Here is a 21,105-nt window from a genome sequence, read left to right on the forward strand (position 1 = left end):
AAGAAACTGATCCCATTCACAATTGCACCAAGAAGCATAAAATACCTAGGAATAAATCTAACCAAAGATGTAAAAGATCTGTATGCTGAAAACTATAGAAAGCTTATGCAGGTAATTGAAGAAGATATAAAGAAATGGAAAGACATTCCCTGCTCATGGATTGGAAGAATAAATATTGTCAAAATGTCAATACTACCCAAAGCTATCTACACATTCAATGCAATCCCAATCAAAATTGCACCAGCATTCTTCTCGAAACTAGAACAAGCAATCCTGAAATTCATATGGAACCACAAAAGGCCCCGAATAGCCAAAGTAATTTTGAAGAAGAAGACCAAAGCAGGAGGCATCACAATCCCAGACTTTAGCCTCTACTACAAAGCTGTCATCATCAAGACAGCATGGTATTGGCATAAAAACAGACACATAGACCAATGGAATAGAATAGAAACCCCAGAACTAGACCCACAAACGTATGGCCAACTCATCTTTGACAAAGCAGGAAAGAACATCCAATGGAAAAAAGACAGTCTCTTTAACAAATGGTGCTGGGAGAACTGGACAGCAACATGCAGAAGGTTGAAACTAGACCACTTTCTCACACCATTCACAAAAATAAACTCAAAATGGATAAAGGACCTGAATGTGAGACAGGAAACCATCAAAACCTTAGAGGAGAAAGCAGGAAAAGACCTCTCTGACCTCAGCCGTAGCAGTCTCTTACTCGGCACATCCCCAAAGGCAAGGGAATTAAAAGCAAAAGTGAATTACTGGGACCTTATGAAGATAAAAAGCTTCTGCACAGCAAAGGAAACAACCAACAAAACTAAAAGGCAACCAATGGAATGGGAAAAGATATTTGCAAATGACACATCGGACAAAGGGCTAGTATCCAAAATCTATAAAGAGCTCACCAAACTCCACACCCGAAAAACAAATAACCCAGTGAAGAAATGGGCAGAAAACATGAATAGACACTTCTCTAAAGAAGACATCCGGATGGCCAACAGGCACATGAAAAGATGTTCAACGTCGCTCCTTATCAGGGAAATACAAATCAAAACCACACTCAGATACCACCTCACGCCAGTCAGAGTGGCCAAAATGAAGAAATCAGGAGACTATAGATGCTGGAGAGGATGTGGAGAAACAGGAACCCTCTTGCACTGTTGGTGGGAATGCAAATTGGTGCAGCCGCTCTGGAAAGCAGTGTGGAGGTTCCTCAGAAAATTAAAAATAGACCTACCCTATGACCCAGCAATAGCACTGCTAGGAATTTATCCAAGGGATACAGGAGTACTGATGCATAGGGGCACTTGTACCCCAATGTTTATAGCAGCACTCTCAACAATAGCCAAATGATGGAAAGAGCCTAAATGTCCATCAACTGATGAATGGATAAAGAAATTGTGGTTTATATACACAATGGAATACTACGTGGCAATGAGAAAGAACGAAATATGGCCTTTTGTAGCAACGTGGATGGAACTGGAGAGTGTGATGCTAAGTGAAATAAGCCATACAGAGAAAGACAGATACCATATGGTTTCACTCTTATGTGGATCCTGAGAAACTTAACAGAAACCCATGGGGGAGGGGAAGGAAAAAAAAAAAAAGAGGTTAGAGTGGGAGAGAGCCAAAGCATAGGAGACTGTTAAAAACTGAGAACAAACTGAGGGTTGATGGGGGATGGGAGGGAGGGCAGGGTGGGTGATGGGTATTGAGGAGGGCACCTTTTGGGATGAGCACTGGGTGTTGTATGGAAACCAATTTGACAGTAAATTTCATATATTAAAAAATAAATAAATAAATAAATAAATAAGCATTCTTATAGACAAAATTTTCCAACCCAAAGGTTACTAGAAATTGAGTATAAAAATTCATTTTGTCATTTTCAAACAGAAGCTTTTTACTTAACAACAAAAGCCTGTTTTATAAAATATTAGATAAACCTATAAATTGGTACAATAATGCACTTCCCCTGCCATCACCCCTTTCCAAACCTCTATACACACGCTCATATGCCTCTCTGAAGTGTTATCCCAATTCCTACTAAGAAAATACCATGGACTCCACAGTGGAAGCAGCTGATTTGCAATGCTAGCCAAAGGCAAGATCACAGCTAAGATACCTTGAACTAAGATCCTAAAAATGCTCAGGACTTAAGAAAAGTTCTAAGTGGCTTAGTAAACGGAGAATGGACTTCTTTTTTTTTTTTTTTATTTTTTTTTTTTAATGTTTATTTATTTTTGAGACAGAGAGACAGAGCATGAATGGGGGAGGGTCAGAGAGAGGGAGACACAGAATCTGAAACAGGCTCCAGGCTCTGAGCTGCCAGCACAGAGCCCGACGCGGGACTCAAACTCACAGACCGCGAGATCATGACCTGAGCTGAAGTCGGCGGCTTAACGGACTGAGCCACCCAGGTGCCCCGAGAATGGACTTCTTTATAAAGAATTTCCCCACTAACCCCAGCCGGCAAGCCCACACCATCCCATTTTAGTCAAAATGGAGTCGTTTTGTGGAGTCCCAAGAGCAAGATGCTTCAGAGAGCCAGGATGTTGAGATGAGTTTTTACGTGCATTTTGGCTGCCTCGGGCCTTTAACCTAAAAATATCCTTTGCGATTATCATCTTAGCAACTTCAGCGTGGCCTATACACCACTCACCTCAGCTGCCCTTATTTTGTTAGTTTTAATAACCACAGCCATCACTACGGCAGTCTGTACCAGAAACACACCGAATGGATTCTACAACCCGAGTTGCTCATTATAGTTGAATATGGAAATGCCATCTCTATCATGACCGCTCAGAGAGTTAATACTAACAGCTAAAATCGACTGAGTATTTAATATGTGCCAGGCACTGTGGCAGTGTTAACATACATTAGCTCATATAAAGCCAACCCTTAACTCTGAAATAGGTGTAATTATTATTCCCGTTTTACGAATGAGAAAACTGAGGCTTGAATTTCTGAAGATCACACAGAGAGCAGGTGATGGCATATAGATTTAAAAGTAGGTAACTCGGCTTAAGAATTCATACTCTGAACCAATATGTGACCCTGACTGACACTGTGTTTTTTGTCCAGCCATTCTGAATCCTAAGTAAGAATCCTATAGTGTAAAGTTACCACACCTGTGAATCCATGTTTCTGGACTCTTTGGAAATTTAGTTAAGGCCAGTTTTCCCAGATGTAAGTCCTTAATTGGATTTAAAGTGCCAGAGAGGATCAGCTCTTTTCTGTAAAAGAAAAATAAAAAGAACCGTTACTCTTATCTTTCCATCTAAACATACTGCGTGGCTATTAATGGAACCTCACTCTGAAGTGAATTTCCAAGAAAAAGAAAAAAAAAACAAAACATGAAACTCTCATAAATATCACACAAAGTAATCGAGAATATATTCTCTTATCTCAAAGTTAGCAGGATTAATAAGTTGAAACAGAAGCTCTTAAATCAGTAGTGGAACTTGAATTACCAAGCTGGAGAGGGCAAAGAGCTTCTCTGGCTTGTCTCATTTCCAGAACTCACAAGGCCTGACATCAGTATCTGTAGGGCAGATCCAATACGAGTCAAGAATTGCTCTACTTGGAGTTAATCGTACACACAGTATGATTAAGATGTAAGGGAAAAACTCATTCATTCAACATTACCCTAACAAAATTACTGTTTTTATTTTTCAATTTTCCCTAACATATAATTTTATATTATGTTTTACAGCTTAAGAGTTACCTTACCCCACGGTTCTAAAGTGAACATTTAAAACAGTCAAATAGTTTCCACTGATTGGCTATGCTATCATTTAATGACCTTTTCTTCTTTGGTTAGACATTTGGGTTGCTTCCAAGTTTTTGCTATTCTGAAATATTTCTGAAACAGAACGTTATGTTTAAGACTTCTTTTGTTTCTACCATTACTTTTGGGATAAGTTCCCAGAAGATGTTATTACTGGGTGAAATACCTGCATGGCCCCTGATACCCTGACCGCTGCTTTCTGAAATACCAACAGAAGAGGTTCTGTGCAGTTATGAGACTGTCGTGCAAGAGCTCTCAACCTACTTCTCAGGTTCTGATAGTCCTGATTATATTCCCAATTAATTTGCAATGAATCTATTACAATACAATTAGGTCCCTGACTAGAATTTACTAATCTTAAAAAGTCCTTCCTGTGGTAGGGTTGGTAATTCATTTATTTTAGAGAAATTTAATCCCATGAAGACCAGAGCCCAGATCATATACCTCACCTATTTAGATGAATTTAGTTCCTAATTACCACGATGCATTTTCTTTCCAACAGCGATGTGCTCTTTCTACATTTTTATTTGATAAGAGAAACAATTTCCCTTTTAATGAAAATACTGAACAATGATAACAAATATTTATATTTTATAACCATTTAGGTCAGGCATTTCAGAATATAATTTGAAGTGACACCGAGGTTTATGGATGCTTTAAAAAATGGATTTGCTATTTTGCTTTTATTGTACAGGAAGTCTATGTACTTCTGTATTAGTACAGAATACTCCTGTATTAGTCACTGAAAGACTAATGCAACAGCAAATTACTTTTGCAGTCCTATGTCCTCTTTCTTCTGAAATCAGTAATGTTTCGTTCATACAGTAAGTCAGCATACCTATAGTGTAAAAGGAGGCAAAATATTTTCCTATATAATTTTAACTTCTTTGTAACACAGTGTTTCTCAGTGTAAGGTCCTTAACTACAGCATCACCATCATCTGAAACTTATGAGAAATGCAGATTCTCAGATCTCATCGCAGACCCACTGATTCAAAAGCCAGTGACAAAGCACTGTGTTTAGACAAGCCTTCTAGGTGATGCACCAAACTCCATGGTACAGAATTTACTGTAGGCAGCCTCGTTTCCATTGACTAAATTTTAAACCTCACCTTATTTACAACTGCCTACATAGACTCACATATGTCTATGAGGAAATAATCAAAATTTTCTTCAGAAAAGAGCAGTCACTTTATATCTGAATCTTTACAAAGTTTGTAAAATTAGGGGTGCTCCCTTAATTTATTTTGAACAACATATATGGTAAGCTATATCAGCCTGAAATAACCTCAATCAATATTATATATGGATGCTTTAAAAGATCACCAGATAGGTGCGTCTGGGTGGCTCAGTCGGTTAACCGTCTGATTTGGGCTCATAATCTCATGGTTTGTGAGTTTGAGCCGGGCATTGTGCTCTGTGCTGACAGCTCAGAGCCTGGAGCCTGCTTCAGATTCCGTGTCTCCCTCTCTCTCTGCCCCTCTCCCGCTCACACTCTCTTTCTCTCTCTCGCTCTCTCAAAAATAAACATTAAAAAAAAAATAAATAAAATATCACCAAATAGAATCATAAGAAAGCAAGCAAAATTTAAATAACAATTTAATAAACATTCCTGGGGACAGGACTGAACACTGTAGGCATTAAATACTGTCATAAAATTTTAAAGATCACTTGAAAAAGAAATACAGTAATTGATTAAGGTATAGCTATCACAGAACCAAGACATAATCATAAAAGAAAATCAACTGCTCAAATGCATTCAAGTAGGAATCTATCTTGAGAAAAATTTTAGTCACACATGGATTCATAAAGTGCTATATCTCAAACAAGCTAGATACATGTAAACTTGATGTGCTCTGGAAAACTGAGTAAGTTGAAAAAATAACTCTCATGATGACAAAGTCACTGATGTCCATAAACCACATAAAACATTTGAATTAAATTGTTTGATGAAATGTAAGAATATGATGAATTAATAAGTTAAAATACTTTACATAACATGCTATTTTAAAGGTATGTGACTAAATTTAAAAATTATCAGAGTATGACATTTGCTTATCTCATGCACATAGTTTAAGATTACATATTGATATTAGCCTAAAAAGTTTTTTTTAGACTTTTCTTATTGAGGAAATGGAGTACTGCCTTAAATTTGAGGTGGCTTTATTTTCAGGCATATTGAATAAGCTGGGCTTTGAGATTCATCCTAAAAGCCTTAGGTGATACACTGCTAACAGAGGACGAAGGAAGAAAACAAAGGTCAAATAAATGTGGGGACAAGTACCTTGGAAAGGAAAAGGCCACCTGTGTGGTTTTATTAAGAGCAGGGGGTGATGGGAACAGTGCTGTGCTACACGCACAACCTTACTGGGATGAAATTAAGCGAGGGCTTTTATATTTCTACAAAGTTCATCTCATTTAAGTTTTTCTGTGTTCTCTCCATCTCTAGTTATTAGTTATGGTTTCTCTCTGCTGTCACTTGATTTAATTTGTAGGAAACCAGGGGCCGTGTATCTTGTCCATGGCTAAGTCTTCACTGGTTAGCTCGGTGCATGGCACACAGTAATGAGTGAATAAACAAATGCCATCTTTTTTTTTATTGTATATCTTTATTCTGTCTGAAATAACCATAATGATAATAAAAATCATCCTCATAAAAACTACCATTTACTGTACACTTTCCCTGAATCAGGCACTGTGTTAAGTGACTTACATATATTATCTAATTTAATCCTCAAAACAATCCTGTATTATGTAGAACCATATGAAATTGCCGATACCCAATTGTTTTGGGGTTTTTTGGGGGGTTTGTCTTTATTATTTTTTTAAAAAACATTTTTTAACTTTATTTATTTATTTTGAGAGAGAGAGAGAGAGAGAATCCCAAGCAGGCTCAGCACTGTTAGCACAGAGCCTGACGTGGGGCTCGAACTCACAAACTGCGAGATCATGACCTGAGCCAAAATCAAGAGTTGGACGCTTAACCAACTGAGCCACCCAGGCAGTTTCTTTTTTTTAAGAATTTATTTCTTAATTTTATTTCTTTTTTTAAATAAACTTTTGGGACACCTGGCTGGGTAGAGCATGTGACTTTGATTTCATGGTTATAAGTTCAAGCCCCATGTTGGGTGTAGAGATCACTTAGAAAAAAAAGTCTTAAATAAACTTTCAATCTTACAATTGTTTTAAATTTACAGAAAAGTTCTAAGGATAGTACAGAGAATTCTTGTATACCCTGTACCCAGTCTCCTTTATTAATATATTATAGTACATTTGTCATAACTGATGAACCACCATCAGTAAATTACTGTTGGAAGTCCACACTTTATTCAGAATTCCTTCATTTTTACCAAATGTCCTTTATCTAGTCCAGCACCCTGACCAGAACATCACATTACGTTTGGTTCTGTCTCCTTAGGCTCCTCAGATAAACCTTGACAGTCTTTATAAGCCCTAATGAGGTATTTCATATGAAACTTTTCTTACGGTTAGACCAGGGTTTTGAGGAGGAAGCGACCACAAAGTGCAATCTTTATCGCATCATTTCCCAGGGCACAAAACATCATGACTTGTCCCAGCTGATGCTGACCTTGATGACCTTGGTAAGATGGTACATGTCGGGTTTCTCCACTGTGCTTTTTGGAAAGAAATTCCAATTAAGGAGTAGGGGAGTTGTACTCCAGCTCCCTGAGGGGACCGCCTGGATAAATTACTTGGAATCCTTCCATACGGGAGATCTGTCTACTTTTTGCTTGCTTAGTCAATTATTTATGTCACTGAGTCACTATGAACACCCATTTTACACTTCAGGGTACAATCCAGGGGTATGTTATTGCTCAGGTGTTCAAGCTTTGGCTATAGAAACCCCTGACATATTCCCATCATTTTCCTCTTTGAGCACTTCCTTACTTTCTGGCTCTTTGAGATATTCCACACTCATCTTATATATTTCCTGCCCTGCTCTTAGAATGAGACATTTCTTCAAGAAGCCTGTTTCCTTTTTTTAGAGAAGGGTGTTAGAAACCAGGATCTGGATGCTTAGGTTTAATCGTTTTTGATTTATAAAAACAATTCCATACGGCACAACCTACTATCATCTCAATTTTACAGAAGAGACAACTGAAGCTAGGGGAAAATCGGTAACTTAGACTCAAGGTCTTGGAACTCAGATTGGAAGCAAACATCTAATCTGCATAAAATAAAGTCCCCAGTTTAACTCAATAGGCTATGAGTAAAGGACACGATCACGGGAACTTGGTGTCAGCTATTTTGTTATTTATCTTTGCTCAAAGATGTTCTGCTTATTACTCTATGTAGGTTCATGGAATGATGGAAAAAATAGGACACTGTTATGAAGTCAAGCTCCTTCATGAAGTACTTTGCTGAATTTCAAAGCAAAAAAAGTACCATTCATTTTTTTTCTGCAACTGGCTGGATTTTTAAACTATATCCATCACTCACTGTAATCACAGGAAATCAGCTCAAAAACTTATTCTTGCGTTTTTTTTCCCCCGAGGCCACAATACCTATAAAATGAAATGCTGATGTATTAATACCATGTTTTAGCGGTTTCTAACATACAGTCAAAATCACTCAATGCTTCCCAGAGTTACTGCACAAGAAATACACCAACAATTAAATAGAGTGTTAAGTATTTGATCTGCAAGAGACCTTACAAGGTTAGATCAATTTACTTTCCAAAGCTGGTTGTTTTTGCAGAAAATGTACTCATGATCCTATGTCTTCATGTCAGCCTTACTGATACGAATTAAGACTTACTAGAACACACACCCACAAATGGACTTTTTTTTAAAGAATAAAGGTTTCCTTTTTATTCCTTTAGCACAAAACTTCTCTGATCATCTTACTAGAATAACTTTCAAAAGTGATTGCTGTGAATATCATTGAAGTCACATTTATGGAGCGAATTTCCCAAAAACCAGACCATGCAAAAATCAAAAACAGCTTGAAAAGAATCATAAAAAAATTACCTAGCTCAAATCTTTTATTTCACAGATATAGAAACTAAAACTGTTGTGAAGTTAACAGTGTTTGCCTCTAAAGTCAACTGCTAGTTAATTAATGAAAAAGGACCAAGATCCATGTATGTTAAGACCAGGTTCTTTCTTCTGAACTGAACTTCCCTATAAAATATAGAATAAATTATATATGTGTGTGTGTATGTGTGTGTACATGTCTATGTACGTGTGTATGTTTGTACACTGTGCTAGTAACAATCTTTTCTGGTTGAAGGATTTTCAAGTCCTCTGTGATAATGATGAACTGAGAGCATGAGGGAAAACGGTACTCCCACTTCTCTATTACCTTCATTTCTTTTTCACTCAATTTAATTATTTTCAGTGCCAGGCTGATTATGTGCCAGGCACTAGAGTACTCGATGGTAGGGAAAGAAAGGGGGGGAAAAAAAAAGACGTGGTCCCTACCCATAAGAAAGCTCTCAGTTGTGAGTTTATAGCTCCTTCCTAGAAGTCTCCCTTACGGATTCCTCATCACACAGTCTAGGACAGCAGTGCCCAACAGAAATATGTGAGTCACCAATGTGAGCCCTGTATGTAATTTCAGCTTTTCTAACAGCTACCTTACAAACAAGTATAAAGCAATGTATTTTATTTAACTCAATATGCCCCAAATATAATTTCAACATGTAATTCAATCTAAAAATTACTAACAAGATATTTTACCTTTGGGGGTACTGAGTCTTTGGAATCTGATGCGTAGTTTACACTTACAGCACATGTCAACTGAGATGAGTCGCCTTTCAAGGGCCACACGTGGCTTGTGGCCACTATACTGGATTGTGCAGCACTAGAAACCTGTAGTGTCCCGGTGCTTTCTATGCCGGTTCTTTCCTCTATCCACACCCACTCCTTTGGGTGCCTCAAACAGTCTCAGGGCCTTAAATACCACCACCCATTTTCTAGTGACTCCCATATTTACATCTGGCTTCGAACTCCTGCCTGAACTTCAGATTCATACACAAGTACAAGGACACAAATCTAATGTGTCCCACGCTGAACTCCTCACTTCCACCCAGCACCCCCACCTGGATCCGCTCCTCCTCCAGGCAGCCCCATTTCAGTAAAGGGCAACTCCATCCTTTCCATTCCTCAAGCCAAAAACCAGACACAAGCTTGACCTTCTTCTTTCTCTTTCCCGCATCGAATTCATCATCTGTGCCTTTAAAATTGGTTTATTAAATACAAAGCTTATACGGTTCAATAAAATACAGTGAGAATCTCACCTTTTCCATTTCTAAATTCTACCTCCAATCACAGCATCTCTCACCTAACCGCATCTCATCTTTTACCGCAACCACTGCCTAAGTTCCCAACCAGCCCCTGCACTCCTATAGTCTACTTTCCACAGGAGCTAGTTTCTAAAGTGAGATACTGTCCCTCTTCAGCTCCCAGGACTTTCCATCCCCCCCTGAGTAAGAGTCCAAGTTCCTACCACAGCTTAGGAAGATCTACAAAAGCCCCGTGAGATCGGCTCCCTTACACTCCGGCCTCCTCTCCTATTACTCTCTCCCTCATTCCCGCTGTGCCAGCCGCGCGGGCTGCCTTGCTGTCTCAGTGCACCAAGGAGCACTTTGGGCACCACCGCCAGCTTTCCCACTTGCTGCTGTTCCCTCTTCTTGGAATGCTCATACCCCAGAACTCACAGATTGATCCCCATCTTCATGGCAGTCTTTGCTGCCCCCTACTTAAAACTGCAATACTAGTATTCCCATCCTCCTCCTGGCCTTCCCCTTTCCCGTCCCACTGTTTCACCGCAGGATCTAACCACCATTTGATCTAATGTATATTTTATTTAGTAAATGTCTTTATTTCCTTTCTTCCCCTATTAGAATAAAAATTCCACAAGGACAGGGTTTTGTTTATTTTGTTCGTGGTTCTAGTCCCAGTGCCGAGAACTTAGCATACAGCGATCAATAAATACTTGATAAATGAACAAATGTTGTCGACTATTGTGTGGATTAAATGAGGTAATGAGTAAAGTTATAGTATGTCCCTATAATATAGTAGCCACTCATAAACAAACCGTTGTGGTGCTTTCTAGAAAAGAAAATCAGAATTCTAAGATTATGTAAATTTTAAAGCCTGTATCTCATTCTATACTTTTCTTACTCCTTACTCTACATATCTGAATATTAATTATTCAACAATTTAAAAAGACACATAATAGAAGTTAACTAAATTTTAAAAAATCAGTGACACATACAAAACTAGGTATTGTAGAACACTAACTCAGAATGTAACCCTGCTTACCCAGAAGATTAAATAAATTATTTAAGTCATCTTTAAAGATAAAGAGCTATAATCTATGGTCTCTCCTATGGGAAAATTTAAAATGTATTCACAATGTTCAACAGGACTTCACTTTTATCTTTAACTTGTATCCTGCTTTCCTCTAAGAGAATTTGTATCAGTCAAAGAGACCACCATTTTTTAAAAACCATACATATTATATAACTGAAAAAATTTCAGTGAAAAAAAAACAAAAACAAAACAGGAACCTGGTCTGAACTTCGATATTTCCATAAAGTATTTTGTGTTTAAAGCTAAAATAACCAGATGAAAGAACTAAGATACTAATCAATGTATGTGATCCCTTCCCCAAATCACAAGTGCCAGAGACTTGAAGTGATCTGCCCATAGAGGTCACAATATTAGTAACTAAACGGAGACTAAAAGGTCATGGCCTTGAATCCTCATCCTACATACTTCCCACTGTACTTCACAAATACATAACCAATGTCTTACAAACCAACCAATTACACTGGTTGCATCTACTCTTCTAAAAAGGAAGGAAAATAAAAGCATGTATCCAATGGCATACTCTAATTCAACATGATAATTTATATTTCAGACAGGAAAGTTTATGGAGCAAAGACAAAAACATACAAGGAGGAGCCAAGTTTAAGTCAGAACTGTCCATGGAGGTAATATAAAGAACAGGTAGAAGGCATAAGCATAAAATGCAATAGATACATGGTTTATATTTAATTTTTCAAAAAGTTAACAACTCATGGGGCTTAGAGGTCTTCAGAAATTTGGACAAGTTCATTTGATCACTGGTGAGAAAGACATACCTTACGTTCCATGCAGTGGTGAAGTCTGGGTTTAGAAGCAGCAGGGTGCATGTGACATCTATCAGTTCTAAAATAAAGAGAAGTCACATTAAAAAGAGTCCTACCCTTTGAGGCTTGGCTTCTCTTTCTTTTAAGGCCCTGTATATTTGTGTCTCCTGTTATCCTTATGTATATGCCATGTCATAGTAATTTGAATGGTAAACACCTTGCTCTAAGCTGCTGGAAGTATGAAGATATCCTCAAGATTTTCTACCTTATGATAAATGTAACAATCTTTTAAAAGCTGACACTCAAACAACTTCACAATACAACGTACCTACAAAGAATATGCAAATTAATCTCCTCATTCTTATAGTAATTTTTGGCACTAATGTAATACTGACCAAGGAAAAGAAATATGATTTCTATACCATTATTCTTTTAATTCCACAAATATTTCAGTAGTTGACTATGTGCAATTTTTCAAAAGGGGAAAAAAACCTACTCATGATCATTTAACACAATTCATTCACATTCCTTTGCAAAGATTATCTTTTGTCATACACATTTTTACATAGTCATAGCAATGACAAATGCACAATTTTGTTCTCTTTCTTCATTCAGTATTATTTCACATGCATTCTCCAATACTGCTACAGTATGCATTTTTAACAGCTGCATAAGAAGCTCTTAGTGTAATATACTATCATTTATCTTTATCTTAGATTGTTTCCTGTTTGCTTTTAATATTATAGTTAACATTACTATAAACACACTTTTTGTCTCCTAGCTTATTTTCTTAGGACATATTTCCAGGAGTTGAACTACTAGGTCAAACAATGTAAATACCAGTATGGCTCCTACTAAGCATTTCCAAACTGTCCTTCAAATGAATTGTATCTATTCACATTGCCAAGAATAACAAATGTGTACTTATGTCCCTGTAACTCTAACCGAGGTAACTATATTTAAAAAATAAATGTAGCAGATACAAAATTATTCTGTTTCTGTTTTATCTTACAACTTTAATTTACAATTATTAATATAAACATTTTTTTCATTTTTCTTTGGTATTTTCTATTTTCATTTTTTAACAGCCCATTCATATTCATTAGCTATTTAGTGATCATGATATTGACAGAACTCGCATATATTCAAATAAGCTCCAAAAGCTTGTTTAATAGAACAAAATCATTAATATATTTAGATGTATTGTCTTCCTTTTATTAAAACTGAAAAGAGAAGTTTAGGATTAAGATGATCAATGCAGAGACATGAAATTAAGATAACCTCTACCAAGCTCATGTTAAACACTAAGTAAAGCAAAATAATAAAAATAATTATAATTTTTTAGCAATAGTGTATACCAGGCACCATAGTAAGTCTTTTATTTACATGATTTCATTGAGTTCTCAGGATTATGGTTCAAGATATTCTTATTCTGCTTCATACATAGGGAAACTGATATAAGTTTAAATAATTTGCCTCTGAACACCCAGTCAGTATGTGGGAAAGTCAGCATCTGACTTGTCTTTAATAACTCAATTATACTGCAATTAAAATATGCGTCTATAATAAATAATTGGGACACAAAAGAACATGTACAAATGTATTTCTATAGGCATTTAAAAATATTCTAAATGAACAGGGGCGCCTGGGTGGCTCAGTCGGTTGAGTGTCCAAATTCAGCTTGGGTCATGATCTCGCGGTCCAGGAGTTCAAGCCCCGCGTCAGGCTCTGTGCTGATGGCTCAGAGCCTGGAACCTGCTTTGGATTCTGTGTCTCCCTCTCTCTGCTCCTCCCCCACTCATGCTCTCTCTCTCTCTCTCTCTGTCAAAAAAATAAACTTAAAAAAAATAATGGCATGACCTAAAAGTTATAAATAAAAAAAAATATTCTATATGAACAAAAAAATTACTTCATTCTCAAGCATCTTAAAAAATTAACGTTTTTTGTGAGACTATGATTTCATTACTATGACATTCAGTAAATAAGAAACAAAAGGTATCATTAGCATACATTTTTTGTCCTCTATCTTCATGACAAGTCATTATATGCATAAACACAATTACGTCTATAAAGAATACTATGTGGTGCCTGGGTGGCTCAGTCGGTTAAGCGTCCGACTCTTGATTTCAGCTTAGGTCATGATCTCACCGTTCATGGGTTCGAGCCCCGCATCAGGCTCCACACTGACACTGCCAGGCCTGCTTTGGAGTCTCTCTTTCCCTCTCTCTTTGCCCCTACCCTGCTCACGTGTGTGCTAAGTACATAAATAAACTTGAAAAAAAGAGAATAATCTCATTAATCTCTATTCTTTTACCTTTAGAAGCTTTTGGCACTAATTTAATATTTACCAAGAAAAATAGCTGTAACTTTCTATATTATTATTTGATTAATTCCACAAATATTCCAAATATTGATAATGTGCATATATTAAAGTGGGCCCTCAGGACAAACAGAAGGGATATAACGATAAGTAAGACCTGATCTTGCCTTTTAGAAGGCTACCCTTTAGTTGGAGAGAACATACAATTATAGAAGACAAAAGGCAATGATTACGAAGCAGAAACACATACCATATTTTGGGGACCACCAAAGCAGTTGAAAATAATTCTTACTGGAGTACCCAGGGAAGGCTATAAGTGAATAAAGTGGTAACGAGCACTGCAGACCGGAAAACCAGTATGAGCGAGGATAAAGAGGTGTGGTTGTTCACACAGGGTGCTTGCCAGGAGACTGCTGGGGAAATGTACCAGAAAACTAGAACCTGGTCAGAAACAAGAACCCACAATCTCCTTGTCAGCTTGCCCTTCCACTACTTGCCCTTCCTGTGTTACACTCCACCTGAAGTAAACCCCTCCATTCTCTAAACACACCTCCTATCTGCCTGCCCTCTCTGGACAATTCAGATTTACCAGCTTGCTCTTCTCTGCCAGAAATGTCCTCCTATATCTAAATATCAAAACAAAACAAAATTTTACTCTTAAAGTCTCTCCTGACCTATTTACCTAGACACAATCTTCCTTTTTTTGGAAAAAAAAAAAAAAAGTTTATTTTTGAGAGTGGGGAAGGGGCACAGAGAAAGGGAGATAGAGAATCCCAATAATCTTTTATTTCTATGTTCTGTGTGTTATCTTACTTTGTTACCAATATTGTATAAATAATCTCTTCTTGATGAGACTGTAAATTTTCTTGGAGGAAGGTCCTGTCTAATAACACCTTCAGATTACTCCTTCACTCAACAAAGATGAGAAAAGTATGGCCCCATCAAAAGAAGTTCCATGTCTACCCCCAGCACAGAGGAGTGGTAAGGCCTTACAGCCATACCGCCTGGGTTTGAATCCCAGCTTCTCCACTTAATTGCCAATATAACTTAGTATCTTCGACGTTCCGTCTCCTTACCTGTGAAATAAGGATGATGAGAGCATCAATCTCTGTTGTGAGCCAATGAGATTCATCCCATTTCTCCACAGTTACTTGATACACAGTGAGTGTTCAACCAAACCAAATACTTGTTCAGTGGAACGGCATTACTACTTACCACCCAAGAAATGAATACTTTCAACATCAACTAATCAAAGAAATCAGAAATGAGTTCTTACAGTGAAACTACCTAAATTTCTAAACTTATAAAATAAGGAATTAAAAAAAATCCAATTGTTAAGTAGCTATATAGAAATGCTTGTGCGTGATGGGACAAGCTTCCAGAATTTCAAGTCTACAATTTTTCAAAATCCATTATACTACCTAGGTAAACTGGTACTTAGTCTTTTGGCTTTCCCTTTTGGCATTAAAATGTGTGTGACCAACAGTAGTCACCATTTATTTGTACAGCTGACCCTTGAACAACACAGGTTTGTACCACACAGGTCTATTTATATGCCAATATTTTTTGATAAATACAGTACAGCACGGTAAATGTGTATGTTCTCTTCCTTATGATTTTGTTAACATTTTCTTTTCTCCAGCTTACTTTATTGTAAGAATATGGTATATTAAACACATAACACACAAAATACATGTTGACTGTTTATGTTATCACTAAGGCTTCCGGTCAACAGTAGACTATTACTAGTTAAGTCTTTGGGGAGTCAAAAGTTATATGCAGATTTCTGAATGCACTAGGTGGGGTGACTCCACTGCCCCAATCCCTGCACTGCTGAAGAGTCAACTACACTTTAACACAGCTCTCCTTCCACACTCATAATTGAAGACAAGTTCATCCTCCATTACAGAGATACTTCTATACAGCAGCACAAGGCAGAAGCCAGTAAACATAGAACATATGTAAGTTGCCGCTTTTCATTTTGTGGCTGTGTGGAAAGGAGAGCTAATCAGAGTCAGGCTTCCTCTAGGAAAGGGGATCGCCCTAGCAAGGCAACAGCAGCTACTGGACTCACAGCCCAGCCCTACCACTTACTGGGTCACTTAATCTGTCTGAGCCTCTGTGTCCTCCTCCTCATATGTAAAATGGAGCTCTTAACAGTACTACCTCATGGGGTGTTAAACGATTCACACTCACGAAGTGTTAGGACAGTACCTGACACACAGTAAGCACTCAATGATAATTCCGGTTTCAAAGCCTGTATCTCCTAGCCCAGTTCCACAAACTATAGTGGGACTGGATGCCACCAGAGGGAGGAAAACAATCTCCCAAGCTGTCTCAGCGGTGACTGCTCAACAGAAGGTGATTTCTCAACTTGTAAGAATCTCAGATCAACAGCCTCAACCATCAGTGGTGCCTGGTGACACGCAAGAGCCACAAGCCCTTTTCCCCTCCTCTGTGACACACTGCCAACTCCTCCAGACTCAAGACTCAAGTTCAGATAGGACCTCTGTCAGGAAGTATTCCAGTTAGATCCAAGAGGTTAAGAGTGAAGTAAAATGTCAGAAATGGGACAGGGTCAAAGAAGGAGAAGTAACCAGCTTAGAAATATTGGACATAATTAAAGAATCATTCCTGAATTACATGTATATTTCCGTTCTTCTTCCCCTCTGGTTCTGGATAAACCAGAGAAAGGAAACTCATGTTTCTTGAGAGCCTACTACAGGCCAGGCACTGTGCTGGCTGCTTTATACACACTGGCTCAGGCAATCCTCTCAACACCCTCTGACACCTTTTACAATTCCCTTTTTTTGGTGAGGAAATAGGAAGAGGTTAAATAATCTGCCTAAAGTCACTGCCAAGTGACTTCAGCATGCTGACAAATGGAGTCTAAATACAGATGTTTTCCTGCAAAGCAGATGCTCTTTCTTAATCGAGCACACTGTCTACAATACTTTGTCCCCTTCAAGTCAGGACTAAACCAAGATCTAAAGATAAACATGTATAATCAATAGTTAACAGGAACTATTTTACTTCTACATTTCATCAACTATATACCGTATTTTTTTTTTTTTTTTAATTTTAAAGAGAGAGAGAAGGAAGAGGAAAGAGGAGGAGGAGGAGACAGGCAGAAGGGGAGAGAATCTTAAGCAGGCTCCATGCTGAGCTCCAATGTGGAGCTTGATCCCACGAACCTGGGATCATGACCTGAGCCATAGTCAGACATCCAACCAACTGGGCCACCCAGGTGCCCCATATACCATATTCTTTGTTACCCAGCAGATGTGAACTACTGATATCCCCATGGTCTCTTGAAATCACCCAAGATCTCTCTCCAAATACCAGAACATATATGAGCAAATGAATGTTCCTTTGTTACACACACTGATACATGTCTAACTCAACATCACATCACAACACAAGGAGAAAATGAATCGGGACATATATACACAGAAAAATAGCTAAATTTCAACTGTGACAAGGAGAGGACAAAGGGATGCTACAGAAAAGTCAGAGAAAAATCAATATTCTTTCTGTCACAATGGCATTCCAGAAATGGCCCCAAGCCAGGAGTCACCTGGGAATGGTCGCTGCAATGGACAACTGTCTCTGACAGAGATATGTTTTCATGCATCTAGAAATAAATCCAAGGCCAACTAGGTGGGCTAATCTCTTCCTCCAAAATACCTTCAGGTTACTACAAGAGACACTTGAGATAAAGCTATGTGGTAAACACCAGAAAGGCCCTGTTATTACAGAATACAATCAGTGAATCGATAGCCAGACTGAGCTAAAACCTCTCGCTTACCAAACTCTTGTTACTTATTTGACAAATGTCTGTTGAACACACAATGGTGTTGAGTATATAAAGACAGACAAGCCATAATCCCTCTTTCTTACAAACTCACAATCTACCTGGGGAAAATGTTTTTAAATAATCAACGACAATGAAGTGTGATAAGTGCTACTATGCAAGCAGTCCGAATAAAGACCCCCAGGGGAGTGCAGAGAAGTAATTACCACGTCCTGGAGCAGTCAAACAGCCTTCACAAGTGTGTGCTGTGTGTGGGTGTGTGTTCGCACCACAACAATGGTGACAACATAAGACATGAGCTGGCCTCAGCAAAGGCATGGAAATAAGGCAATGGTGCACAGCAGAGTCCGAGAATGGAACAGTGTCTGCTGTGGCTGGAAGGTATGGCAAATGGCTGCAAATTCTAATGCTTCTAGGGTTTGAGTGAATGTCAAAAAAAAGAGCAAAGCAAACCTGATGATAAGGAGCAGTCGACACTCTGCCTCCGTGTCTGATGGACAGGAGGAGGCTGCAGCAAACTGGAACAGGCTGAGTCAGTCACGAGAAAGCAGAGGCTATGAGCCCCGGCCAATTGTTGCTGTGCAGAAACTTATGTACCTGCTTTTTCAAGTGAAAACAAATCCAGATTTCTATCTTAACTTTAAAAGTTCATCTTGAATTTAAACGTTTATCCAACAGATGAAAAATAGTTGAAAAAAACATCCTACAGGTGGAAACAAAATCTATCTGCGGGCTGGCCTCAGCCTGGGGGCTGCAAACCTACACCCTCCGATGCTGGATGTAAAGCAGAGGAAAAAGGCAGGGGATGGAGGCTGGGGACAGATTGTGAATGCCCTTGAACACCACACCACGGAGTTTGAACTCCACCTTGGCACCCGTAGGTGTCATGAAAGAAGATGCACAGATCTGTACTTCAGACAAGTATCCCTCAAACTGTGTCTCTAAGAAGTGCTGCTGGGAAGTATGGTTTGAAACAACTGGCTAGTGGCGTCATGAACATGGATTATAGAAGAAGGGACTGAACACAGGGTAGACCAGCTATGAGATAATTACATCTGTCCAGACGAGAAGACAGACACGAAGAACGGAAGACGGCTGTTGAAGAGAGAGTGTGGCTCTGGGCAGAGGCTGTGAGAAAGAGGGAGCAGCACAGGAAAATGACGGATGGGCACCCTCGGACACACACTGCGGGACTGAGCTCCACTCGGTCACAACGCCGGGACTTCTCTCTTCCTTTTTGTTTCTGTCACAGATTTCTCAAAAATCAGAATTACAGTATCGTTCCTCTCCCAGACCAAATATGGCTACTACTGCAGCAGACTTTTAAAAACCGGCACTAAGTAATTAACAGGGAGGCTGTGATGGCTCATTCTGGTGTTAATGTTAAACCGACTGGCTACAGGGTGCCCACGTTAAATGCTCTTAAACATTATTTCTGAGCGTCTGTGAGGGTGTTTAGCATTTAAATCGGTAGGCTCCATCAAGTAGACTGCCCTTTCCAATGTGGGTGAGCATCATATAATCTGTTCAGAGGTATTTAGTGTCCTGTCTTTTTGCTTCCTGTCTGCTTGAGCTGGAACATCACCGAATCTCCTCTGGCCTTTGGACTGGCATTTAAAACCACTGGCTCCCCTGGATCTGAGGTCTTCTGACTCAAACTAAATTTTACCACTGGCTTTCCTGGGTGTCCGGCTTGAAGAAAGCAGACTACGGGACTTCTCAGCCTCCATAATCCTATCAGCTAATTTGTCATAATTAATCTCTATATATAACATATTCTGGTGGTTTCTTCAGAGAACTCTAACCAGTACAGGTGCTTTGCAAACATTTAAGGAATTCAACACAAGAATGAGAGCATGAATTCAGTTTGGTTAAAAAGAAAAAAATTTATCCCAAGAATAAAGGTCACCTCCAGTTGCAGAATACATTCCCCAGCGATGCCTAGGATCTGGGCTTGATCACTCACACAGATACTGACATTTCTGAAATTCTTTCAGCTTTCTTCACTTGGTGCTTTTTATGTATGTTTTCTACAAAAACAGTTTTAAAGGTACAGCATTTTCACGAAATAACTGATTTTTCCTAGTATTTTTTACTTTTTTTTTTTTTTTTTTTAGCAAGACTCACCTCTGTGTAGTAACTGCTTCAGTTGACAAGTTTGGTAGAATTCTCTGGTAGTCAGCATTACCAGGTATCTTTTCCTGTCCTATCAGAAACTCACTTCCATATTTTTATTCTTAACACAATATACAACCTGAGTACTGTGTGATACCACACTACACTATGCTGTCACCACCCACCAAAAAAGTGAAATTCAAAACTGTTTCCATGAGGATCTGGGTGAGGATAATGTCATGTTGGTTCTGTCCTCATGCACAGTTGCACCAGAATTCGAAGGTTAGACGCTAGCTATTCGTGTGATGAGCTTAACCGTTTGATTCTGCCTGGGTCCTCTTGGACCTTTCCTCACTTCATGAGGAGATGTGGCAAAGCCCGTAGTACAATAGTATCTGAGAGACAAGACACAGGGAGACGGAGAGAAGGACCTGGAAGGCTCCAGGGAGACGGCAGGCTGGGCCAGCACACATGAATTGGCAAAAACTAATGATCTGAAACAACATTAACAGAAGCCTTTGGCATTTCAAAATTCAGACTGCTTCTTCTCCACCACACGAGCATCATTCTGTCTCCCCTCTACCCAAGCTAGCTATGTACTGGCTCGATTATACATTTTTGTTTGTCAGAACATACACAATACAGCTGTGTTTGGCAAAAAATAACCGGATGGATTCACATGGTGTTATTCTGTACCTTAATGTTACTGAAAGCTACCACAGGTTTCATAACCATGCTATCCATCTACTTAGGGCGATGGAAGGCAGAATGAAATAGGGCCCAACAACTGATAAATACCCTTACCTTTCAATTTATGCCTAAACTCAGACCATTACACTTATGCCACAAACCTCAACTATGCCATAAACTTAGGCAGAGCCTTAAAAGTAAGAAAAATGTATCAGAGGACTAATTGAATCAACACAAGAAAACTCAAACTATTTCACGTTAAATCTTCAA

General features: G+C 38.6%; 1 protein-coding gene across 1 annotated transcript in view; it reads right to left on the bottom strand.

Moving 5' to 3' along the window:
- The window catches only part of PTAR1 (protein prenyltransferase alpha subunit repeat containing 1), a 62,825-nt gene that overhangs the window by 31,818 nt on the left and 9,902 nt on the right, over window positions 1–21,105 (bottom strand). The window contains exons 3-4 of the mRNA XM_049633720.1: window positions 11,909–11,975; window positions 3,138–3,242 (exon numbers count right to left, since the gene is read on the bottom strand). Coding sequence (XP_049489677.1) covers window positions 3,138–3,242; window positions 11,909–11,975 — 172 coding nt within the window. The remainder of the gene's footprint in view (window positions 1–3,137; window positions 3,243–11,908; window positions 11,976–21,105) is intronic.

Source organism: Panthera uncia, chromosome D4 (assembly GCF_023721935.1).
Source record: "Panthera uncia isolate 11264 chromosome D4, Puncia_PCG_1.0, whole genome shotgun sequence".
In the NCBI taxonomy this organism is placed as follows: Eukaryota; Metazoa; Chordata; class Mammalia; order Carnivora; family Felidae; genus Panthera; species Panthera uncia.